Here is a 25,242-nt window from a genome sequence, read left to right on the forward strand (position 1 = left end):
CAAGCAGCCACAAATCCCCAACTGGAATTGGCAAGTGAACAGGTAATGAGTAAGTGCTCATCTAGTCAAACAGTTAACCAGTTCAGTCCCAGAGATACCCACTTAGGCTAAGCACAATCTGAGATGTGTATAGCATGTGAGACACGATACGACACTACAATGCGACGCGCATGTTCCGCACATGTTCCGTACATGTCGCGCAGGTCCAACACATATTGATACGCGTTCACATACTTTGCACGTGCCGGTTGGCGACAGTCTGCACTGACAGAAATGAAGCATGAGCACATTGTAATCTTTCACAAATGATTTTACAGAAACTATTCAGTAAAAATATTCCATATTTACCTTGCTTGTAGCATTATATGTCAGCTTCGTGGCGAAGTGCCCATTGTCTCGCTAATGGTCACACATTTTTGTAAGACATTAGGCAAAATTCAAGAAGTTTGCTATGAAAAATAGGGGTCATTATGATTTTGTGTCTGGTGCATATTGCACCACATGTTGCTGCGTATGAAATTTAGCTAACATGTTGAATTTTTGTTCAGACTTCTTCTAATGAGAAAAGGTTAAAAACTTACACAAAAATAAATTGCCAATTCTGTTTGAATTTTGGTTGAATCACCGTAAACCATTGCATTTTTAACACTGAGTGACTCGAATGGAAGCTTACCAGAGGATTTTATTCCTTCTCTTGATCTGAACAGTATTAAAATAATTAATGAGCATTCCTTCAGGCAGAATGATAGGAACATGGCAGCTGCTGGTTACTCACCTACGGCTTGCCAAACTGACAATGGGTGAAGGCGAATAAAATAGTTGTTACTGAGAAAAACAAACAATTGATCTGTTGCACAACACAATGGTCAGTGTATTGTCAGCAGCAGAGGATAACGCCCGCAACAGGAATGCAGAGGCTAGCCATGTGTGCCTTGCGAGCTGGAGTTCGCAAAACATTGTCATGAAAGTAGATCTGCCTTTGTCAGTATTACATTTTAAATTAAATATATCTCATCACCACACTCTTTTAGGATATTCCTACTTTTGCAATAATAGCAGTAGTATGGTATTCTGCCTTACAGCAGGTCTTGTCATGGGTTAAGCCTCTTCCACTTTCCTCTGTCCATACCCAGTCTTTTCATTTCTGAATATTTGTCTCCTTTGATATTGTCCAGCATTTGATATCTTCTTTTTCTTCTTCCCTTTTTCCCTCCACCATTCCTTCTATTCCTTCCTTCAATAAACAGTCCCTCCTCAAGCAACGTCCAGTCAAGTGCCATTTTCTCTTTCTGATGACTTTCAACATGTTTGTTTCTTCTCCAACTCTTCTTACTACTTCTTCATTCCTTACTCGGTCTTCCCATTTCACTTTTTCCATTCTTCTCCATATCCACATCTCTAGTGCCTACAATTTTCTTTTATGTTCCCTCCTCAATGTCCAGGCATCCACACCTTATAGTGCAAGGCTCCAGATGCAACACTTGGCAAGTCTTTTCCTCAGATCTTTGTTTAGTGGTCCACAAAGTAATTTCTGTTCCCTCTTGAATCCTCCTTTTGCCATTGCAATTCTTTTTCTAATTCCTGTTGAGCAATACATATCATTCATTATTACAATTCCCAAGTAATTGAAGTTACTCACATGCTCTTTCCTCTCCCCCTATTTACATACGGCATTTTCTCCCCTTTCCTCCAATTACCATGCTTTTCATTTTCTTCTTGTTAATCTTCATTCCATATTCTTCTAATTTTGTGTTTAGATCATATAACATTTGTTCCATCTCTGTTGCACACTCGGCTATCACAACCATGTCTTCTGCAAATCTTACACACTCCATTCTCCGAACCCCTATACAAACTCCTCTCCTTCCATCAAAACTTTAACTAATAATTTCCTCCAGATATACATTGAACAGTGTTGGTGATAAACAACAACCCTGTCTTACATCTCTTTCCAGTTCAATTTCTTCATTCAGCACACCTCCTATTCTTACTCTCGCTCTCTGGTTCAAATATGAATTTCTAATTAGCTGTCTATCCCTCCAGTCAACTCCATGTTTCCTTAGGAATTTCATCAGTTTGTCCCATTTGACACAGTCAAAAGCCTTCTCAATATCAGTGAACACAACATACACCTTCCTTTTCTTCTCCATGTACCTCTCCCCTACCACTCTCAGTGGCCCAATGGCATCTTTAGTTCCCACTCCTCGCCTGAAATCAAATTGTTCATCTCCTATTACGCAATTCAGCTTTCCATATAGCCTTCTGTTGAGCGTCCTCAGCAAGACTTTGGCTTCATGAGGTATCAGGCTCACTGTTTTATGTTCCTCACACTTTTTGCTGTTCTTTTTCTTTTCTATAGGTATTAAGATACTTTCTGTAAAGTCCTTTGGCCATTTTCCTGTTATGTATATTTGATTATACAATTCAATCAACTCCCTTTTCCCTTCTTTCTCCAATGACTTTAACAGTTCTGCAGAAACCTCATCAATTCCCATTGCCTTTCCATTTTTCATCTCCTCCATAGATTCTTCCATCTCACTAGTTAGTAGTGCAATTCCTTTGTCATCATCTGCAACTTTATTTTCTTCTTCTATCCCAAGGTCTTCTTAGCTTGGTCGGCTGTCTGCAGCTTACAGCCATTCTATATATTCTTCCCATATTCGCATTATTTCTTGGGGTTCACTCACCTTTTTACCATCTGCTGCCTCTACTTCCTTTAGTTCATTGTTGTTTCTCTTTTCCCTGAATGTCAAATCCATTGCTTCTTTGTACATCAAATCATATTTTCCTTATTTCTCTAATTTCTCTACCTTGTCACTTTTCTGTCAGCCATTTCTCCTTTGTTTTTTCTGTATCCATTCATAACTCACTATTAAACACCTTTAGTTGCGCTTCCCTTCTTCTGTGTTTACAGTTTTCCATTTCCTGCAATCATCCATCTTGGTTATCATATCTGGTGTTACTCATTCTTTCTTCACTTTTTTCCTCTCCTTGACTCCAAGTATTCCCTTAGCAGCCTTTCTGATCCCATTTTTAAAACGAATCCATCTTCCTTCTGTGCATTCCGTTTCCTGTCCTTTCATCATGATATCACAATATGCATTCTCTAGTTTTTCACAACTGCCTTTGTCTTTCAGTTTCTCAAAGTTAATGTGCTCCCTCTTCTGTCCCTTCCAGGTTTATTTTCAATTTAACCAAAACCTCAGCTATTACTAATATATGATCTGAATAAATATCTGCCCCTGGATAGCTTTTGACGCTCTCTAGGCAATTTCAGTATTTTTGTTGTATCATTATGTAATCAATTTGATATCTTTTGTTGTCAAATCAAGATATCCAAGTATATCGTCGTCTTTTGTGGTTATCAAATAGAGTATTTTCAACTACCATGAAATTTTCATTGCAGTATTCCAACAATCTTTGCCCTCTCTCATTTCTTTCTCCAAGTCCAAATTTTCCCAGATCTTTCCCTTCTGGTTCTTCACCGTCTACCACATTCCAATCACCCATTTATAACAATACATGCATTTCTTCTCGCTCTCTCGCTCTCTGCTAAGTTTTCTATCCTCTCAGAACATTCTTCTACCTCTTCATCTGTATGATTACTTGACCTGGATGATAACTAAGTCTCTATTTTTCCCTTTCAGTCCCATCATTATTCTTCCACTAGCATATTCAACCTTGATAACCTTGTCCTTCAGTCTTCTACCTATCAAAACTCCAACCCCATACATTCCATTTTTATCTTCACCTGAATAGTACAATCGGAATCTGTCACTTTCTAGTTCTCAACAACCATCCCGTCTCACCTCACACATTCCGAGTACATCCAATTTGTTTCTTGTCATTTCATGTTTGGCGTTGTAATAATACCGATCTTTTTTTTTCATTTGTGTAGCCTGTTGTATAATTAGTTTATTAATGCTGATAATGTGCATGTAACAATTGAAATGCTTGTTCTCATCATGGTGAGCCAATTAAAACATTGTTATCTGTGACTGCTTTTTGACTGTTTCTAGCTTACAGTGGAAATGAGATGTCCACATGTACATAGTACAATGTCTCATATCACATCCATATCCTAGTAACGGTAGAGAAACTTGGACACTTTTTACCAGAAGCACAAAGGGAAAATATGCCTTTTCAATTTTTTGCAACAGATCGTAGAGATACATCAACATAGCAGGAAGCAATTACATAACCTTGTTTTACTTTCCTGCTTTGCTTCTAAATCTCGTGATTTTATAATTTTCCTTACTTCCTTACTCACTACCCTCTTGATGAATCGCCTGTCCCTTCTTACGATCTGAAAACATTGTTGAGGCAGAAGATATAATCCCAGTGGCTAATGGATCACCAGCTACTGGACTGTGCATTGTTCTTGACAAAAAGCGAAACAAAACAATAGAACTGTACAGATATTTGTAACTGAACACTATTATGTACTAACAAAAATAGATGGAGTGCTTAAACGGCAAAAAACGAAACATTACTCAGTGATAATAAAATTCAGTATACCATAAGACTGTATTTGTGGGACGGGCGATACTTCCACTGCCCATACGTGCCATGCCGAAGTGAGCATGTGGCATGACTGCCTTCCCCTCCCCAACTCACACCTCCCGCTGCACTTGTGTGGCGCGAGAAACTGTGCCACAGCCACAATGCCACACGACCCAACGCATGCATGTGTCGCGTTCCAGTCGCGTCACGTCACGTCCCAATTGAGCGGTCCCATTTTAACCTGTGAAGTTACAAAAACACGCACTGCGCTGCATCGCACCACACGTGCTATACGCATCTCAATTTGCACCTAGCCTAACTTGGCAGCTAGAGAGAGACAACTGAGGAGGCAGCATCACTAAGATCAGCAAGAAGGTCATGAATAACGGAGACCAAAGGGTGGCAACAAGAGCATCGGTCAATAGTCTGGAGACTGGACATTGAGTCAGTAAATATTAAAACATGGTGAAGGAAAGCTTGTTTGATGAAATGAAGGCCATGCTAACAGCTATCAGTTCTGCCATAAACACAGCATCTGTTCTCAGCAGCAAATATCGTTCCTTACCAGCAGGAGATGTAAACGTGTATCCCATCCAATCCACAGTTTTAGAGTCGTTCATGTAAAAGATGATAGCACTTTGAAACTCTTGAAGAACTGGACAAACAGATGGTTTAAGGTCACGGGGTTGACAGACTTCAGAACCGAAAAGAGATTGGATCTAATCCACGGCCTGGGCACCATTCGAGGGGAGGTGCATGAGATACCACAGGGAGCACAATCCATGCAGAGGAGATAGATATCTTAGCAGAAGGATGCAAGGCATATTCCAGCCGAGGGCAGATATCAGGATGACGACATCCCTTGTATGCAAAGGGATTACTCATGAAAACCACACATTGCATGTTGTACCACTACACAGCGAGACCTTCAGAGATGTTGGTCCACATTGCTGTACACACTGGTACCTCTAATACCAAGTAGCAGGTCCACTTGCATTGATGCATACCTGTATTCATCATGGCATACTATCCACAAGTTCATCAAGGCACTTTGGTGAAGACTGTCCCACTTCTCAATGGCGTTTCAGCGTAGATATCTCAGAACGGTTGGTGGGTCACGTTGTCCATAAACAGCCCTTTTCAATCTATCCCAGGCATGTTCAATATGGTTCCTGTCTGGAGAACATGCTGGCCACTAGTCAAGTGATGTCGTTATCCTGAAGGAAGTTATTCATAAGACGTGCACGATGGGAGTGCGAATTGTCGTCCACGAAGACGAATGCCTCGACATTATACTGCCAATATGATTGCACTATCGGTCAGAGGATGGCATTCATGTCTCGTACAGGTGTAAACACGTCTCCGACAATTGTCTGGTTGAAGGCATATGCAACACTCATCGGTGAAGAGAACGTGAGCAGTCCATTTGGTATATTGTTGGGCCCATCTGTACCACACTGCATAGTGTCATTGTTGCGAAGATAGACCTCACCATGTACATCGGGAGTGAAGTCGCGCATCATGCATACTATTCGGCACTATCCTGTGGCTGCACGAAAAGCATTATTCAACATGGTGGTGTTGCTGTCAGGGTTCCTCCAAGCCATAATCTGTAGGCAATGGTCATCCACTGCAGTAGTAGCCCTTGGACAGCCTGAGCGAGGCACGTCATCAACAGTTCCTGTCTCTCTATACCTCCTCCCTCTCCAAACAACATTGCTTTGGTTCATTCCGAGACACCTGGACACTTCCCTTGTTGAGAGCCCTTCCTGGCACAAAGTAACAATGCGAACATGATCAAACTACAGTACTGATTGCCTAGCCATGGTTTAACAACAGATACCATGTACCTCCTTCCTGGTGGAATGATTGGAACTGATCAGCTGTCGGACCCCCTCCATCTATTAGCCACTGCTCATGCATGGTTGTTTACATCTTTGGGCGGGTTTAGTTACATCTCTGAACAGTCAAAGTGACTGTGTCTGTCATACAATATCCACAGTCAATGTCTATCTTCAGGAGTTCTGGGAATCGGGGTGATGCAAAACTTCTTTTGATGTGTGTATATTACCAAATACTATAATTTCATACACTTCAAGATGGGATTTGAAAATCTCGAAACTGATCATGTTTTGAGTAAATATTAGCACAACTGAAGTGGATCTCTCTAAATTAATGATCAGGGAATTCTCGAATGACAATAGCACAGAAGACCAAGAGCTGGTACCATCAAAACTGAAGAGGGAAAGTCCCCACTTTGGTAAGTAGATTGTCTTTGAGACTAGTCTGAAAGGCAGCAGTGGCCAGATGCTGCCATGATGGAAGACTAGGTCTGACAGTTTCAAAACTGAAGGAACCACTGAGCCATAACTCTGGCAACCATAGTCCAGTCTTGATGAAACTGGGGCATGGTAAATACGGGTGAGAGTAGCATGACCTGCACACCAAGCTGTGTGGACAAGGAAGCAGAGAGCATTAAGCTTCTGCATGCAGCTAGTCATCAGATGACAAATACGGGACAGCCAAGTCAGCATTTTATCAAAGAGGTGGCCCAAGAACTGGGACTGTGCTAGAACATCCATGTGTTGGGTATCTAAGTTGAGTTCTAGATCAGAATGGACTGTGGTATGATGGCAGAAATTCATTACCTGCATTATTGTGGGAGAAAACTGGAGAAAGTTGGAAAGAGCCCACACACAGGCCTGCTGGATGGCACCTTAGAGCTGGCATTCAGCAGAAGCTACTGAATGGGAGCTGCACCAAATGCAAAATCCACTGACATATAATTAGGGGTGAAGAGCATCTCAATCGAGGTCAGAAGCTCATTGATGGCTATGAGGAAGAGAATGACAACACAGATCCCTGTGGAACTCCAGGCTCTTTGGCCCATGGGGAGCTAAGTGAGGTGTCAACTAACCCATAACAAATGGTGTGATGAAAACTGATTAATAAAAGTTTGGAGGCCTCTGAAGCCAGAGTCACAGAGGATAAGTAGTGTCATATGCCTTATGCAAGTCAAAAAAGACTGCAATATGATCCTGGCATTTAGCAAGAGCCTACTGGACTGCTGCTTACCAACTAAGCAGATGATCAGTTATGGATCGTCCCTTCCAGAAATCACGCTGACGAGCAGAGACGAAAAGCCCTGAGATTTGAGAACCCAGAAAAATCTGCAGGCAACCATTCTTTCAAGCAGTACATGGAGAACACTGGTCAAGTTAATCAGCTGCTAACTGTTGATAGACAACAGGTTGCCTGGCTTAAGGAGTGAGACTACTAGGCTATCTCGCAACTGTGAGGGGAAGGCACCTTTGAGCCAATTACAGCTGAAGACCCTGAGGAGATGCTGCCTTGGGGAAACATTCAGATGTTGGATCACCTGACTAAACTGAACGAGGGCTGTGTCATGGGACAAAGCAAGAGCCCGAAGGGGTTCCCAGTCAGTGAAAGGTTCATTATATGATTCAGCTTGATGGGGAGTGAAACATAAAGGATGTCATCAAGTTGTTTCTGCAGCAGAAAGGTAGCTGGACAGGAGCAGGATGCCAATACAGTTGCAAAGTGGGTCTCAAGTTGTTCTGCAAGAACCGATGAATCTGTACAAAGCTCCCCCTGTAGAACAAGACCTGGAACAGCTGTTGATCGTTGGTGGCTCAGCCCACACCTCAGGTGAAGAGGCATGTCTCCAGGACTGACAGACAGTGCTCCCAGCATGCCTTCTTACTGCATTTGACCAGACAGCAAGAATAAAACTTCACAAAGGGTTGTCAGTGCTCTTACCTTAAAGCTTTTTTTTCTTTTTTTTGTAACACCTGCTCCAAGCAGAATGTAAGACGATAGAATAACTGATTTTGTAGCCAACAAGAATGACATTTTGGTTTTGAAACAAATATTGCTTTTTTTCATAACATCCTTTACCATAATACATATAGTCCATGCAAGTTTCAAAGAGAAACACGGATACACAAAAATGTGTAGTTAAACAGTTTAACACAAGTGATATATTCTTGGATGTGACATGTCTATGCAACAAAACAAGATTTTATTTTTAAGCTACACGGGATTCACTTCTTTGTATTTAATAAGTGCCATGTATTACAAGCCACTAACGACACTTCGTAAATAAAAGAATGTGAAACATGTATCACAACAACAAACAGCCTTTTATTTAGTTTCCTAGACAGACCACATCTCCAAGAAAATAATAAAAGGGAAACAATGAAGAAATTCCAGAAAACATAAAAATAGTAACACCATGATTTTATTGAAACTGACACATCACACTGGGTCTTGTACACTATTCATGAAATGCGTAAGTAAATCCTACTTTTGAGAGTACCTTCTGCACCACACATATTCGAACAAGTAAGAATATTTTTTTTTTTTTTTTTTTTTTCCATGAAGAACTTTCCTTATTGCCAACCAGATGCCTTCGATGCTGTTAGTGTAAGCACCTGTTTCAGGATCCTTAAATGTCACTTTATGGTTAACTGCAAAATGCCCAAACCCTTCATCATTCAAGCATTTGTACAACCTAAAACAGTTGGAAATGACAGTCATTCCTTGAAGGATGTATTCCCTGATGATACTGAGCAACACCTTCTTCTTATGTCTGGGAACAACTCTGAAGAAATACTTCTGTGTTCCTCTTTGAATTCCTCCAAAAACCCATCTTCCTGTTTTTCATTCCTTTTGCCATTTTTCTTCTTCTGGACATAACTTTGTCGATTTTGACAATGACTCTGTTGGCACCAAGTTCCTCAATTTCATTGAAGCACATTTCAATACATAGGTCTCTGCAGAAGCTTGGCCAATCCACCGCTGTTTTCTCAGATAACTGTAATTCATCAGTAATAAAAAAGTTTCTGCACATTTTTACCCAGAGACAAGTTATTTGTAGAATTTTTGTGATTGTTAACTTTCTTCCCTCAAATGACAAATTTTTTCTAGTGCTGCAACTAATTCTTTGATCAGTCTTTCTGCAGCTCCAGTGCACCCCATCTGCACCTTTCGTACAAGAAATAAGGCTCATATCCCTACCACACTTCCGTACAAGAAGTAAGGCTCATATCTCTACCACACTTCAGATACTTTCTATAACTGTCTATAAATCTGTGCCACATACATAAGTTAACAACACTGCCTATGTGTTACATGAGAACAAGGTCTCTGCGGCAGATTTGTTCAGAGGCCATAGCTGAAAACACAATGGAGTCAAAGCAAATTATCCACCTAAAATAGGCTGAAGTCATCTGTTACAATATTCCTCATCGGTTACTTACAAGAACAGCGAATGCAGCATTAGTATCTACGGTTGTCTTATAAAGTGATTAGAGACATACAAATCCAGGTCAGAAAATTAAAAGGTAATACCTCTAAAAACAAATATGCTTGAGTAAGTATTTATTTAAGTTAGTGCAAAATAACACCCACTATGTAAACCCACTCCCTTCTGATGAGGTACGATCAGAAGAATCTGTGCAACAGTGAAAAAACTATTAATTAAACTTACATAAGTATCTATTTATCACAACCAATGCTGTTACAAGTTGAGAGAAATCACTCCTGCATAGCTCTTGGACTACACTACATGTCAGTGCAACAAAAATGTAACCAGTTTTCCAGCTTTCACATTCATTGGCTTCCAATCTAACATAGATCTTGGGCTATGCTGTGGGTCTGTCTCATCACAACCAATTTTGCTCCTTTCACATTTGTTGGCTTTGCCAACTCACAATAGAACTTCACATTCCCACCTAATCTAGATGTTGCTCGGCTACATATCATAATAAAACCACCAATATGCTGTAACAGAAAAAACTAAAAAAGTGTCATCTACACAATGCATGTAATTCACCTCTCACCACAACCAAAATTCACTACTGCATACAATTTATTCCAATCAGAATGCCACAAAACAAAAATATCTGCAATTTAGACATACCTCTTAGTTATTAACATAAAAACTGTCAAATTGCTTATATACTTTGATGATAGAAACACAAAAATGCAGCAGAAGTAGAAAATTTAAAAAGGGCCATCCATAAAATGTGAATAATCCATCGCTGTCTGTCAGCAACACAACATTTCACACACCACCACAAAAATCGCTAGATATATAAAAGTAACCCAATTCACTAGCATTTCCTCATTTTCTGGTTAACTTGGCACTAGCTCTACAAACACTTGTCTCCAATTGGCAGCCACCAATGACATTCAGCACAAGCGTTCCCAATATTTGTGCTATATATAGTGTACGTGAACTGGAATACCTGTGCGACTGTAGTTTTTTTTACTTGTTTGACTCTTTTTCATGGTTTAGAAGACAAATCTTACAACATTTTTTAATTGTTTGTCTCTCTCTTTTTCATGCTTTAGAAGACAAACCTAACAACATTATAGTAGTAGTACTAGTAGTACTTGGTGGTGGTGGTGGTGGTGGTAGTAGTAGTAGTAGTAGTATGGTATTCTGCCTTATGGCAGGTCTTATCACGGGTTAAGCCTCTTCCACTTGTGGCTGTCCATAGCCAGTATTTTCATGTCTGAATATTACCCTCCTTTGATATTGTCCAGCATTTGATATCTTCTTTTTCTTCTTCCCTTTTTCCCTTCACCATTCCTTCTATTCCTTCCTTCAATAAACAGTCCCTCCTCAAGCAACGTCCAGTCAAGTTCCATTTTCTCTTTCTGATGACTTTCAGCATGTTTCTTTCTTCTCCAACTATTCTTACTACTTCTTCATTCCTTACTCGGTCTTCCCATTTCACTTTTTCCATTCTTCTCCATATCCACATCTCTAGTGCCTACAATCTTCTTTCATGTTCCTTCCTCAACATCTAGGTCTCCACACTATATAGTGCAACATTCCAGATGCAACTTTTGGCAAGTATTTCCCTCAGATCTTTGTTTAGTGGTCCACGAAGTAATTTCTGTTTCCTCTTGAATCCTTCTTTTGCCATTGCAATTCTTTTCCTAATTTCTGTTGAGCAATACATATCATTCATTATTACAATTCCCAAGTAATTGAAGTTACTCATATGCTCTATTTCCTCACCCTCTATTTTCATAGGGCAATTTCTCCCCTTTCCTCCAATTACCATGCTTTTCATTTTCTTCTTGTTAATCTTCATTCCATATTCTTCTAATTTTGTGTTTAGATCATCTAACATTTGTTTCATCTCTGTTGCACTCTTGGCCATCACAACTATGTTGTCTGCAAATCTTATACACTCCACTCTCCAACCCCCTATACAAACTCCTCTCCCTCCATCAAAACTTACACTAATAATTTCCTCCAGATATAGCCTATATTGAACAGTGTTTGTGATAAACAACAACCTTGTCTTACACCTCTTCCCAGTTCAGTTTCTTCACTCAGCACACCTCCTATTCTTACTCTTGCTTTCTAATTAGCCATCTATCCCTCCAGTCAACTCCATGTTTCCTTAGGATTTCCATCAGTTTGTCCCATCTGACACACTTCCTTTTCTTCTCCATGTACCTCTCCCCTATCACTCTCAGAAGCCCAATGGCACCTGTAGTTCCCACTCCTCGCCTGAAATCAAATTGTTCATCTCCTATTACGCAATTCAGCTTTCCATATAGCCTTCTGTTGAGCATCCTCAGCAAAACTTTGGCTGCATGAGATATCAGGCTCACTGTTTTATGTTCCTCACACTTTTTGCTGTTCTTTTTCTTTTCTATAGGTATTAAGATACTTTCTGTAAAGTCCTTTGGCCATTTTCCTGTTATGTATATTTGATTATACAATTCAATCAACTCCCTTTTCCCTTCTTTCTCCAATGACTTTAACAGTTCTGCAGAAACCTCATCAATTCCCATTGCCTTTCCATTTTTCATCTCCTCCATAGATTCTTCCATCTCACTAGTTAGTAGTGCAATTCCTTTGTCATCATCTGCAACTTTATTTTCTTCTTCTATCCCAAGGTCTTCTTAGCTTGGTCGGCTGTCTGCAGCTTACAGCCATTCTATATATTCTTCCCATATTCGCATTATTTCTTGGGGTTCACTCACCTTTTTACCATCTGCTGCCTCTACTTCCTTTAGTTCATTGTTGTTTCTCTTTTCCCTGAATGTCAAATCCATTGCTTCTTTGTACATCAAATCATATTTTCCTTATTTCTCTAATTTCTCTACCTTGTCACACTTTTCTATCAGCCGTTTCTCCTTTGTTTTTTCTGTGTCCATTCTTAACTCACTATTTAACACCTTTAGTTGTGCTTCCCTCCTTCTGTGTTTACAGTTTTCCATTTCCTGCAATCATCCATCTTGGTTATCATATCTGGTGTTACTCATTCTTCACTTTTTTTCTCTCCTTGACTCCAACTATTTCCTTAGCTGCCTTTCTGATCCCCTTTTTAAAACGAACCCCTCTTCCTTCTGTGCATTCCGTTTCCTGTCCTTTCATCATGATATCACAATATGCATTCTCTAGTTTTTCACAACTGCCTTTGTCTTTCAGTTTCTCAAAGTTAATGTGCTCTCTCTTAAGTCCCTTCCAGGTTCTTTTCAATTTAACTAGAACCTCAGCTATTACATATATATGATCTGAATAAGTATCTGCCCCTGGATAGCATTTTACGCGCTCTGGACAATTTCAGTATTTTTGTTGTATCATTATGTAATCAATTTGATATCTTTTGTTGTCAAATCGAGATATCCAAGTATACCGCCTTCTTTTGTGGTTATCATATAGAGTATTTCCAACTATCATGAAAGTTTCACTGCAGTATGCCAACAATCTTTGCCCTCTCTCATTCCTTTCTCCCAGTCCAAATTTTCCCAGAGCTTTTTCCTTCTGGTTCTTCGCCAACTACCACATTCCAATCACCCATTACAACAATACACTCATTTCTTTTCTCTCTCTCTGCTATGTTTTCTATCGTCTCATAACATTCTTTTACCTCTTCATATGAATGACTACTTGACCTGGATGATAACTAAGTCTCTCTTTTTCCCTTTCAGTCTCATCATCATTATTCTTCCACTAACATATTCAACCTCAATAACCATGTCCTACAGTCTTCTACCTATCAAAATTCCAACCCAATGCATCCCATATTTATCTCACCTGAATAGTACAATCGGAGGTCATCACTTTCTAGTTCTCCACAACCACCCAATCTCACCTCACACATCCCGAGTACATCCAATTTGTTTCTTGTCATTTCATGTTTGGTGTTTTCTAATTTCCCTTCCTGGAGGAGGGTTAAAACATTCCAATTCCAAATCCTCAATAAATCTTCCTTCTTCTTCTCCTTCCTTCCATTTCCATTTGCCCTAATCTCTTAGAGTCCTCATTGTATTCCCCTCCCTGAGATCTGATTGAGGGGAAGCTTTACCTCTGGAATATTGTACAAAGAGGTCCATCCCACGAACGTCTAGGGAAGTAATTCCAGTGGTGGTTTCCCGTTGCCTTCCAATGAACATTATACTACATGTGATATATAATCAATGTTATATTAGTAATTTCTACTTTTTTAATGTTCATTTGTTAACAGTTTTCTTTTATTAATCACTTCTCTTTGTTTCAGATGCCTCCATGGTAGGATGTTTTATGGAGATGCTCCGTCTTTTGTGTGAAGCAAGAAAGTGTAAACTTGTATTTCAGTGCTATGTTTATTACAGGTTTGGAGAGGGGTTTTATTTGTGTTGTTGTTGTGGTCTTCAGTCCTGAGACTGGTTTGATGCAGCTCTCCATGCTACTCTATCCTGTGCAAGCTTTTTCATCTCCCAGTACCTACTGCAACCTACATCCTTCTGAATCTGCTTAGTGTATTCATCTCTTGGTCTCCCTCTACGATTTTTACCCTCCACGCTGCCCTCCAATACTAAATTGGTGATCCCTTGATGCCTCAGAACATGTCCTACCAACCGATCCCTTCTTCTGGTCAAGTTGTGCCACAAACTTCTCTTCTCCCCAATCCTATTCAATACTTCCTCATTAGTTATGTGATCTACCCATCTAATCTTCAGCATTCTTCTGTAGCACCACATTTCGAAAGCTTCTATTCTCTTCTTGTCTAAACTATTTATCGTCCATGTTTCACTTCCATACATGGCTACACTCCATACGAATACTTTCAGAAATGACTTCCTGACACTTAAATCAATACAGGATGTTAACAAATTTCTCTTCTTCAGAAACGCTTTCCTTGCCATTGCCAGCCTACATTTTATATCCTCTCTACTTCGACCATCATCAGTTATTTTGCTCCCCAAATAGCAAAACTCCTTTACTACTTTAAGTGCCTCATTTCCTAATCTAATTCCCTCAGCATCACCCGACTTAATTAGACTACATTCCATTATCCTTGTTTTGCTTTTGTTGATGTTCATCTTATATCCTCCTTTCAAGACACTGTCCAATCCATTCAACTGCTCTTCCAAGTCCTTTGCTGTCTGACAGAATTACAATGTCATCAGCGAACCTCAAAGTTTTTATTTCTTCTCCATGGATTTTAATACCTACTCCGAATTTTTCTTTTGTTTCCTTTACTGCTTGCTCAATATACAGATTGAACAACATCGGGGAGAGGCTACAACCCTGTCTTACTCCCTTCCCAACCACTGCTTCCCTTTCATGTCCCTCGACTCATAACTGCCATCTGGTTTCTGTACAAATTGTAAATAGCCTTTCGCTCCCTGTATTTTACCCCTGCCACCTTTAGAATTTGAAAGAGAGTATTCCAGTCAACATTGTCAAAAGCTTTCTCTAAGTCTACAAATGCTAGAAACGTAGGTTTGCCTTTCCTTAATCTTTCTTCTAAGATAAGTCGTAAGGTCAGTATTGCCTCACGTGTTCCAGTGTTTCTACGGAATCCAAACTGATCTTCCCCGAGGTTGGCTTCTACTAGTTTTTCCATTCGTCTGTAAAGAATTCGTGTTAGTATTTTGCAGCTGTGGCTTATTAAACTGATTGTTCGGTAATTCTCACATCTGTCAACACCTGCTTTCTTTGGGATTGGAATTATTATATTCTTCTTGAAGTCTGAGGGTATTTCGCCTGTTTCATACATCTTGCTCACCAGATGGTAGAGTTTTGTCAGGACTGGCTCTCCCAAGGCCGTCAGTAGTTCCAATGGAATGTTGTCTACTCTGGGGGCCTTGTTTCGACTCAGGTCTTTCAGTGCTCTGTCAAACTCTTCACGCAGTATCATGTCTCCCATTTCATCTTCATCTACATACTCTTCCATTTCTATAACATTGTCCTCAAGTACATCGCCCTCGTATAGACCCTCTATATACTCCTTCCATCTTTCTGCTTTCCCTTCTTTGCTTAGAACTGGGTTTCCATCTGAGCTCCTGATATTCATACAAGTCGTTCTCTTATCTCCAAAGGTCTCTCTAATTTTCCTGTAGGCAGTATCTATCTTACCCCTAGTGAGATAGGCCTCTACATCCTTACATTTGTCCTCTAGCCATCCCTGCTTAGCCATTTTGCACTTCCTGTCGATCTCATTTTTGAGACGTTTGTATTCTTTTTTGCCTGTTTCACTTACTGCATTTTTATATTTTCTCCTTTCATCAATTAAATTCAATATTTCTTCTGTTACTCAAGGATTTCTACTAGCCCTCGTCTTTTTACCTACTTGATCCTCTGCTGCCTTCACTACTTCATCCCTCAAAGCTACCCATTCTTCTTCTACTGTATTTATTTCCCCCATTCCTGTCAATTGCTCCCTTATGCTCTCCCTGAATCTCTGTACAACCTCTGGTTCTTTTAGTTTATCCAGGTTCCATCTCCTTAAATTCCCACCTTTTGCAGTTTCTTCAGTTTTAATCTACAGGTCATAACCAATAGATTGTGGTCAGAGTCCACATCTGCCCCTGGAAATGTCTTACAATTTAAAACCTGGTTCCTAAATCTCTGTCTTACCATTATATAATCTATCTGATACCTTTTAGTATCTCCAGGGTTCTTTTATTTGGTAAGTTGAAAAACCTATGTCCATTACGAGTCCTCCTACAAAAATATTATATCACTAAGATGTGGTCTTATTGACACAACATGGTCAGAACAAATTATTTATATACTTAGATTAAAGCTGCACAAGTAGAATCCAGAGCTGCTGCAATCAAGAAGAAATGAGTTAAAGTGATAACCTCCAGGAGGTCACTTCACAATACATTAATGAGAATTGGTAGTGTTACAGGTGAACATAACAACAGCAGCTGTTTGGTCTGCCGACCTCCCTCATATCTTCAATGACTTATTATTTATACAATCAGTAAAAAATTAAAAAACTAAATCATGTCACCACCACTGGCCACCAGTTACCGAAGACTGCTGAATGAACATGTGAGTAGATAAAACTGTTATATTGCATACTTTTAAAAATGTGCTGATTGTACTTTATTTCAGTGTTTCAGTTTTGCAACTACTGTGGATGAATGAGCCGAGTACCAAAAGTAAGGTGGTAAAAAAGGCTACAGAGGAAAATTATCCTAATAATATACTGGAGGTAAACTGTGAAGAATATGCAGACAACTATTTTGCAACAAATGCAAGGACCATTCAATTATCACATTGGCATGATTACACTTGGTAGAGTATATCAATACTAAACCCACATCCTATCCTGTTCTAAAAATTGTGTAACTGTGGGTATCATCAGTAGCAGTATTATTGTTCTAAAAAATTGCTTCAATATTACATAGACCACAAGATAGGCAACAATTATTCACCATTTGGACCCAGTGTAAAATGCATATAAAGTTTTTAAAACTTTCATAATATATTTTAATGAAGATCACTGTTTTAATTTTCAACAGAATGTTTTTAATTTGCCAATATGGAACCAGTCAACAAAGTAGTTGTTCAGAATAGTGGAGGGAATTTAGATGTAGAAAATGTTACTGCGCACAGTCAAATGACAAATGCCCATGAAACACACAATGTCGGATACCAGTGGAATAATCATGAAAATTATTTAAACTCAACTCATGAAGGGAAGGAAAATGTGCTGATTGGCGACGTAACACTATTCACAGTAGATGAAATCAACTCGCAAATGACCCTAGGGAGCATTTTTTCCCAAGATAAAGAGCTGAAGACATGCTAGCGTGGGTTCCAAAGAATCTGTTGATGTCACACGAACAGAGCCTGATCATGAGCAAATCTGAAAGATACACAAGGTGTTAGCACGTCATCAACGTCCAAAAAACAAGTAATATTAAAAGCTATTTGTGACCTAAATATGAACATTTGCAATTTTTGCACAGATTTATATGACGACTTAACAGAGAAGTTTGACGATTTGAGCACAAAGTGACGCTCGACCTGCGCAGAGATCTGGCAAAAGATTTATGCACAGACTTGTCCACTGGCTTAAATAAGCTAGACCACAAGTTCTCATCCATAATTAAAAATCAAAAGCCAAAATTACAGAAACTGTGAAGCTTGTGAAAGGCAACATAACAGAATTGCAATCAGTCAGAACTTACTGGATGAAGTACAAAAAATATCCAGAGAGGGTGAACCCTTGAAACTAGATCACAAATTTGTGAAAAAATACCAAGAGCACATGCACAAGGATAGCAGCAAAAGAGTGAATATGCACAGAGCTCGTGAATAGCAGTGGTAGCTCAAAGGAACTGACCGCAACCACAATCAAAGCAAAATAGATATGTCTGGGAGCATGAATGCATTCATCTGTGACAACATCTGGCAGTGAAGAATGGGACTAAATTTGAAACAACCAATAGTAATGACAACGCCATCATATGTTGTGTACAATCGCATGCACACGGAGATGGAGACAGTGCCACTGCCTGTGAGCACAGCACCTCATTTGTCATCTACTTTAGCAGATTAAGGCCTAATTAGGCATAGGCAACTTCCAGTATATTCAACTGAAGGGAGGAAGTATCCATACGGGCAGTCCGGAATGCGCTGCCACATAACTGGATGGAAGCACAAAAGATCTGATTCTTTGTAGGCAATACCCAAAGTAACACTTTGCTCTGGGCTGCCGACGTGGCTGAGTGTTGGCACAAATACAAACAATTTGAGTAAGCATTTCTTGACAAATTCTGGTCAATCGAGCCCTTTAGAAGCAAACAGGAAGGATGACGTAGATGTTTTGAAAAATATTTTAATAACACGCACTACTGGACAAATCTAATCTCACATGTTGATGTCTTATAGATAGTGAAGAGCCGGGTGCCGGCACATGTCAAGGAAAAATTGATAACCATACCAAAGAACATTCTCTAACATTTCCTCTCTATTCGTGACTCAATCAGTTTCATTTATGAAGAGGGGCAATCTGCAGCTGAAAACAGAAATATACAGCCTGATGCATCACGTAATAACAACAACAGTGGAAACAACGAGCACAGTTGGCATACTTATTTGCCTCAGTAAAGGAACAAAAATAAGAAAAACGGTAACAGAGGAAACTACAAGTACCAAAAAAGGGATAGGGGAGAACACGATCCATGTTACTATGACCCAGCATCTATGGAACAAATGGGTTCAGATACCAGATTTCAAAATCCACTGCCTTGGCCAGGATGTACCAACAGCAGGAGGTGCTGTAACATAAATAACAATGATTACAGATGAGGAAGCAGAGGATACATACAGGAGCTAGAACAAGGACAAAAGGAAATTGATTCCCGATCCAGACAGGATGCAAACTGGAGAAACAATGATCATACTGTGCACATAGTAGAGGCAACACAAGTTATGAAATTACTCCATTACCCCTACAGCAAAACATGAGGGGGTCGCGATAAGCCCCCAGCCACAGATTGAGGAGAGAAGAAGGGGCACCACTTATTTACAAACTGTCTTGTACACTTTGACATGGATAGTGCTATTAAGGAGGAATTATGAGTCAGAGAAGAAAGAGATATTAAAAAAGCAGAGGAAATAATACAGACCATGATAATGGCTAAAATAGGCAATGTCACAGTACCCACTGTACTAGATATACAGATGTCAATTAACATTATTTCACAAAGTCTGTTCAATGAAATTAGAAAGGATATAGACATACCAACTTTACCAGTACAAAATTGCCATATTCCAACTGCAGTTGGGAACAGATCAAAGGGGATAAGATTACAGGCATACATACCCATAACATCACCAATGGCCTTGCCGCAGTATGAACAACAGTTCCCTTCAGTTAAGTGCTGCCGAACTTGGTTAGCACTCGGATGGGTCACCGTCTGGGTCCGTCGAGTGCTGTTGGCACGCAGGGTGCACTCAGCCCTTGTGGGGCCAACTGAGGAGCTACTTCGACTGAGAAGTAGGAACCGGGCTCAATAACTGACAATGGGCGGGAGACCGGTGTACTGACCACACGCCCCTCCACGTCCGCGTCCGCATCCAGTGATGCCTAAGGGCTGAGAATGACATGGCAGCCAGTCAGCACCATTGCCCCTTTGAGGCCCGTTCAAATGGAGGTTTTTTTGTTGTATACTCATAACATTCAAAGACGTCACCATAGAATGTACCTGTTTGGTAGTAGAAAAATTGACTGTCAGTTGTTTAATGGGTGTGGATGCTTTCGGATTATTCAAAGTACAAATTGATGTAGATAATGGTAAGTGTTACTTCACAGTGGATGAGTAAGAGATATCGGTAGATTTGGTGAGGGTGAGAACAACACACAACAACTGCAGAGGAGATGGTAGTGTAAAAATAGAGTTGTTATATCCTGAGATATGTTTACTTGAGGCACAAAAATACGAACACTTGAACAGGGAGAACATAGACGTATTAGCAATATACGCAGAAGTCAATTAATCTACCTGTTTATCTGAGGCACAAAGGGAAGAGTTAAGTGTACTCATCCAACAATATGCTCACGTATACAACCGGGATTAATAAAAGATTATGTCTACAAGCTTGAAAAGTCAGAATAGAGTAAGAGTTGTTAGAAAAGTGCTACATGGGGAGAGGGCTGCGGCTGTAAGTTGTGATCTCTTTGCTACTCTTTAACTTAGCACTAGAGAATGTAATTCACCAATTGCCAACAAACTCAGGGAGAACAATATTTAACCAGCTGGTCCATGTGGTGGCATACGCTCTTGATGTACCATTAATTGCAAGGAATATCAGAAGTTTGAAGGATAATTATGTTGCACTGGAAGGAGCAGTGTGAAATTTAGGACTGGAGGTGAATACAGGTAAAACAAAGTATATGATGATCGGAGATACTGGTGAGGATAGAGGAGACACCTCAATAAAAATACATGTGAAAGAGTACCAAATATTGGAAAAGTTTGAATATCTACATTTAATAACAGAAAAAGGTAACAGGACAGCAGCAAAAATTCAACAAATGATACCAAGTGGAAATCAATGCTATTATTCCTTGTAGAATATATTCAAGCCCTGAAATTTTAGTAGGAATATAAAAACACAAATATATTTGACTGAATTAAGTCTTGTAGTAAAGTATGAATCAGAAGGCTGGGTGGTGACTACAAACAAGGAAGAGTGGTTATTGAGATGGGAAAGGAAGATTTTGAGAAAGATATTTGGGACAGTGAGAGGCAAAGGAAGCTGGAGAATCAGAATAAAACACAGAACTAGACACTTTTTGGGCAGAAGAATGCTGTAGTGAAAATCAAGCGAGCAAGAATAAGATGGGTTTGTCATGTACAGAGAATGACAGAAACTCTAAGAGTTAAGAAACTGTTTATGGGAAAGCCCGAAGGGAGAAGGCGAAGAGGAAGACCCAGCAAATGAAGCTTGAAGATATGGAGGAGGACCTCAAAGGAATGAGGGTCAGGAACTAGAGAGGGAAAGTGACAGACAGTGATGAAAAATGGAGGCAGGCAACAAAGGAGGCTAATGTTCTACGAGTACTGCAGAACCGACCACAAGCAAATAAGCTCAGGACAAAATTGCTTAAAAGTGATAAGGTTGGTCTGCGAAGGATGTCATTTGAATCACTGCAGAGTTTGTTAGTGAGCCTGAATCGTTATTACAGTGTCTTTAATCCATCACGGCACGGTGGACTGGGAGGTGGGTGATGGGGTTGGAGGGAAAGCCGAGTACAGGGAGAGGGGTGAATAGCAGTTCCAGCAGTGCGGATGATCGCATCTGAGACACCTCGCACAAACTCATCAATACAATCCAACAGACAGGTGGTGAATGTAACAGCAGAGGCACGCAAATGCCAGCTGGCTCTGAAGAGCCCAACAAGGCAGTCGGTCCATCTGGCAGTGGCAAGGAAATGACAGGACCACAGGAAAGTGGTCACTGTCACAAAGGTCATTGCATGGTGATTAATGTAGTGAAGACACAGGATTAAGGGAAGTGATTGTTACGTTAATAAATGGAAAGGTGCCATGGGCAACACCGAATTTGGCAGGAGAACCATCATTGAGAAATCAGAGATCTTGGTTGTGAGAAGCTAGTCAATTAGAAAGCCCCTAACAGACGAATTTTTACTCCCCCAAAGGGAGGGGTCTGCACTGAAGTCCCCAAGCAGGTGAAAAAGGGGGAAATGATGTTGGATTAGTGTAGTCAGTTAAAAATAAGTTAAGTGGTCTTCCTGGAGGTAGGTAAATGTTGTAAGTGGTAATTGCTAAGTTCATTTGCACCAAACTACTACTGCCTCCAATGATGTACAAAGGGGAATTTATTCAGTGACTACTTTGTACAAACCGAAGCACAGATTCCACAAGACGCCCTCCTGGAACCAGCACGGTTCTGACAATGCACAATAACCAAAAAGTATTCAAGAATGCTCATCAGTGAAGAGCATTTCTTGAAGAGCTACACAGACCACAGAACAGGAGAAAATAAGGTGGTGTAGTTCCAGCACGTGACAGTAGTACCCTACATCTACATCTATACTCCACAAACCACCGTGGGGTGCATGGCTGAGTGTATGTTCCATTGTACCAGTTATTAGGGTTTCTTCCTGTTCCATTCATATATGGAGTATGGAAGAATGATTGTTTGAATGCCTCTGTGCATACAGTAATCATTCTAATCTCCTCCTCATAATCCTTATGTGAGTAATGCTTAGGGGGTTGTGGTATATCCCTAGAGTAATCATTTAAAGCCGCTTCTTGAAACTTTGTTAACAGACTTTCTCGAGACAGTTTACATCTGTCTTCAAGAGTCTGCCATTTCAGTTCCTTCAGTACCTCTGTGACACTCTCCCATGGATTAAACAAACCTGTGACCATTCACGTTGCCCTTCTCTGTATGCGTTCAATATCCCCTGTTAGTCCTATTTGGTATGGGTCCCAGACACTTTAGCAATATTCTAGGATGGGTCGCATGAGTGATTTGTAAGCAATCTCTTTTGTAGACTGATTACACTTCCCCAGTATTCTACCTATAAACCAAAGTCTACCACCTGCTTTACCCATGACTGAATCTAGGTGATAATTCAATTTCATATCCCAACAAAGTGATACACCCACATATTTGTACGAGCTGGCCGATTCCAACAGTGACTCATTGATATTATAGTCATAGGATACTACATTTTTTCATTTTGTGAAGTGCAAAATTTTACATTTCTGAACATTTACGGCAAGTTGCCAATCTGTGCACCATGTTGAAATTTTATCAAGATCTGACAATATTTATGCAGCTTCTCTCATATAGTACTTCAGTATAGATAACTGCATGATCTGCAAAAAGCCTGAGTTTTCTATTGATATTGTCTGTGCAAGATCATTAACATAAGACATGAATAGCAAGGGTCCCAACACACTTCTCAGGGGCACACCTGAAGTTATTTCTACATCTGAAGATGAACCTCCATCTAGATAACATGTTGTGTCCTCCCTACCAAAAAGTCCTCAATCCAGTCACAAATTTCACTTAATACCCCATATTATACTTTTGACAATAAGTGTAGGTGCAGTACTGAGTCAAATACTTTTCGGAAATCAAGAAACACTGCATCTGCCTGATTGACTTGATGCAAAGTTTTCAGTATGTCATGTGGGGAAAGTGCGAGTCGGATTTCACACGATCGATGTTTTCGAAAACCATGCTGGTTTGCATCGAGGAGGTCATTCCGTTCAAGATACCTCATTAAGTTTCAGCTCAGAATACGTTCCAAGATTCTACAATAAACCAATTTTTTTTTTTATTTTACAAGTCTAGTTCCACAGAACCAAATTGAGGAGCAAATCTCCAAGGTCATGGAACATTTTAGCAGATGAAATTACAACATAAAAGTAATAACAGATAAAATAAAATGAATTAACAATAAAACATAGGAATCAACTTAATTTTTCAAAGAACTCCTCAACAGAACAGAAGAATGACCCATGAGGAAACTTCAGCTTTGATTTGAAAGTGCATGGATTGCTTCTAAGATTTTTGAATTCTTGTGGTAGCTTGTTGAAAATGGATGCAGCAGTACATTGCACACCTTTCTGAACAAGATTCAAGGAAGTGCAATCCAAATGAGGCCAGTGTCAGAATAGCCAGCTTATGAACAGTGATCGACAAGAGGTTCATGAACTTACACCCCTTATTGCCCGAACTACCCATTTCTGAGCCAAAAATAACCATCGCAAATGAGAAGAGTTACCCCAAACTATAATACCATACGTCAGAAGTGAATGAAAATAAGCAAAGTAGGCTACTTTTTGTGCAAATTACACTCACTTACTTCAGGCACCTTTGGAATAGTACAAATGGCAGCATTAAGTCTTTGAACGTGATCCTGAATGTGGGCTTTGCACGACAGTTCTCTATATGAACTCTAATTTGAGCTGTTCACTTTCACTAATCATACATCCATTCTGTGAAACAAACTTCGGGTTTTGTTGAATTGTGTGTTAGAAAATGTAAAAATGAGTCTTACTGTGATTTAGCATTAATTTATTTTCTACAACCTTTGAACTTGCATCATGAACTATACTATTTGAAACAGTGCCTACATTGCACAAAACATCCTTCACTACCAACCTTGTGTCATCAGCAAACAGAAATATTTTATTGGTTGTTTTGTTTTGTTTTAGAGCGCAAAAACAACTGGGGTTATACACACCCAGGTCAAAAACATAGAACACGAATATAGAGAGGAGTTAAAAAACAACTACATGTAAATCCCAATTGACATAAGAGAAGACAGCTAAAACCAGGGATGTGGAGAAAGGGCTACAAAAGATGCCATACAGAAACGGAGGTCCAAAACTAAAAATTAAATGGCCTTTGTCATATTGCTTTGATGGACAAAAAGTAAAACATGGTTGGCAGCCAAGTGTCATTTGTTAAAATGGCTGATAACTCAGACGGCAAACCCAAGCGGGAATGTAAACGGTTAAAAAATGGGCATTCTGTCATGATATGGCGGGCAGTTAAAACTTGGGCACAATGTGTACAATATGGTGGGGCAGTGCCAATTATCAAATGATTATGGTTAAAAAGGCAGTGCCTAATATGCAACCTAGTTAAAATGACCTCCTCCCAGTGGGAGGGCTGAGAGGTGGTCATCCAAACCACTGGGAGATGCCAAATAATCCAGAGCTATTTCCTGTGAAGGGAGGACCATTGGTGATGCCAAAGGGACACCATCTCTTGACAGACAGCAACAAAGAGATCATCAGAGTGAATATAGGAACTAGCTGGCTGAGGTATGAGGATTGCAGCCTTGGCAGCAGCATCAGCAGCCTCATTTCCTTGCAGACTGACATGACCAGGAACCCACAGAAACATCACACTGGCTCCACCAAGAGTGAACAAGTGACAGTTTTCCTGCACCCACTGCACTAAGG

The 25,242-nt window shown here is 40.0% G+C and overlaps 1 protein-coding gene across 8 annotated transcripts in view; it reads right to left on the reverse strand.

Moving 5' to 3' along the window:
* Positions 1-25,242, reverse strand: part of LOC124776830 — a 322,032-nt gene that overhangs the window by 266,980 nt on the left and 29,810 nt on the right. The window contains exon 1 of one of the 8 annotated variants that reach the window (XM_047251993.1): positions 19,611-19,723. The exons of the other annotated variants lie outside the window; for them this stretch is intronic. Coding sequence (XP_047107949.1) covers positions 19,611-19,619 — 9 coding nt within the window. The 5' untranslated portion in view covers positions 19,620-19,723. Of the gene's footprint in view, positions 1-19,610; positions 19,724-25,242 lie in introns of those variants that run through there. 8 annotated transcript variants of the gene reach the window in all.

This window comes from Schistocerca piceifrons, chromosome 2 (assembly GCF_021461385.2).
Source record: "Schistocerca piceifrons isolate TAMUIC-IGC-003096 chromosome 2, iqSchPice1.1, whole genome shotgun sequence".
Taxonomy (NCBI): domain Eukaryota; kingdom Metazoa; phylum Arthropoda; class Insecta; order Orthoptera; family Acrididae; genus Schistocerca; species Schistocerca piceifrons.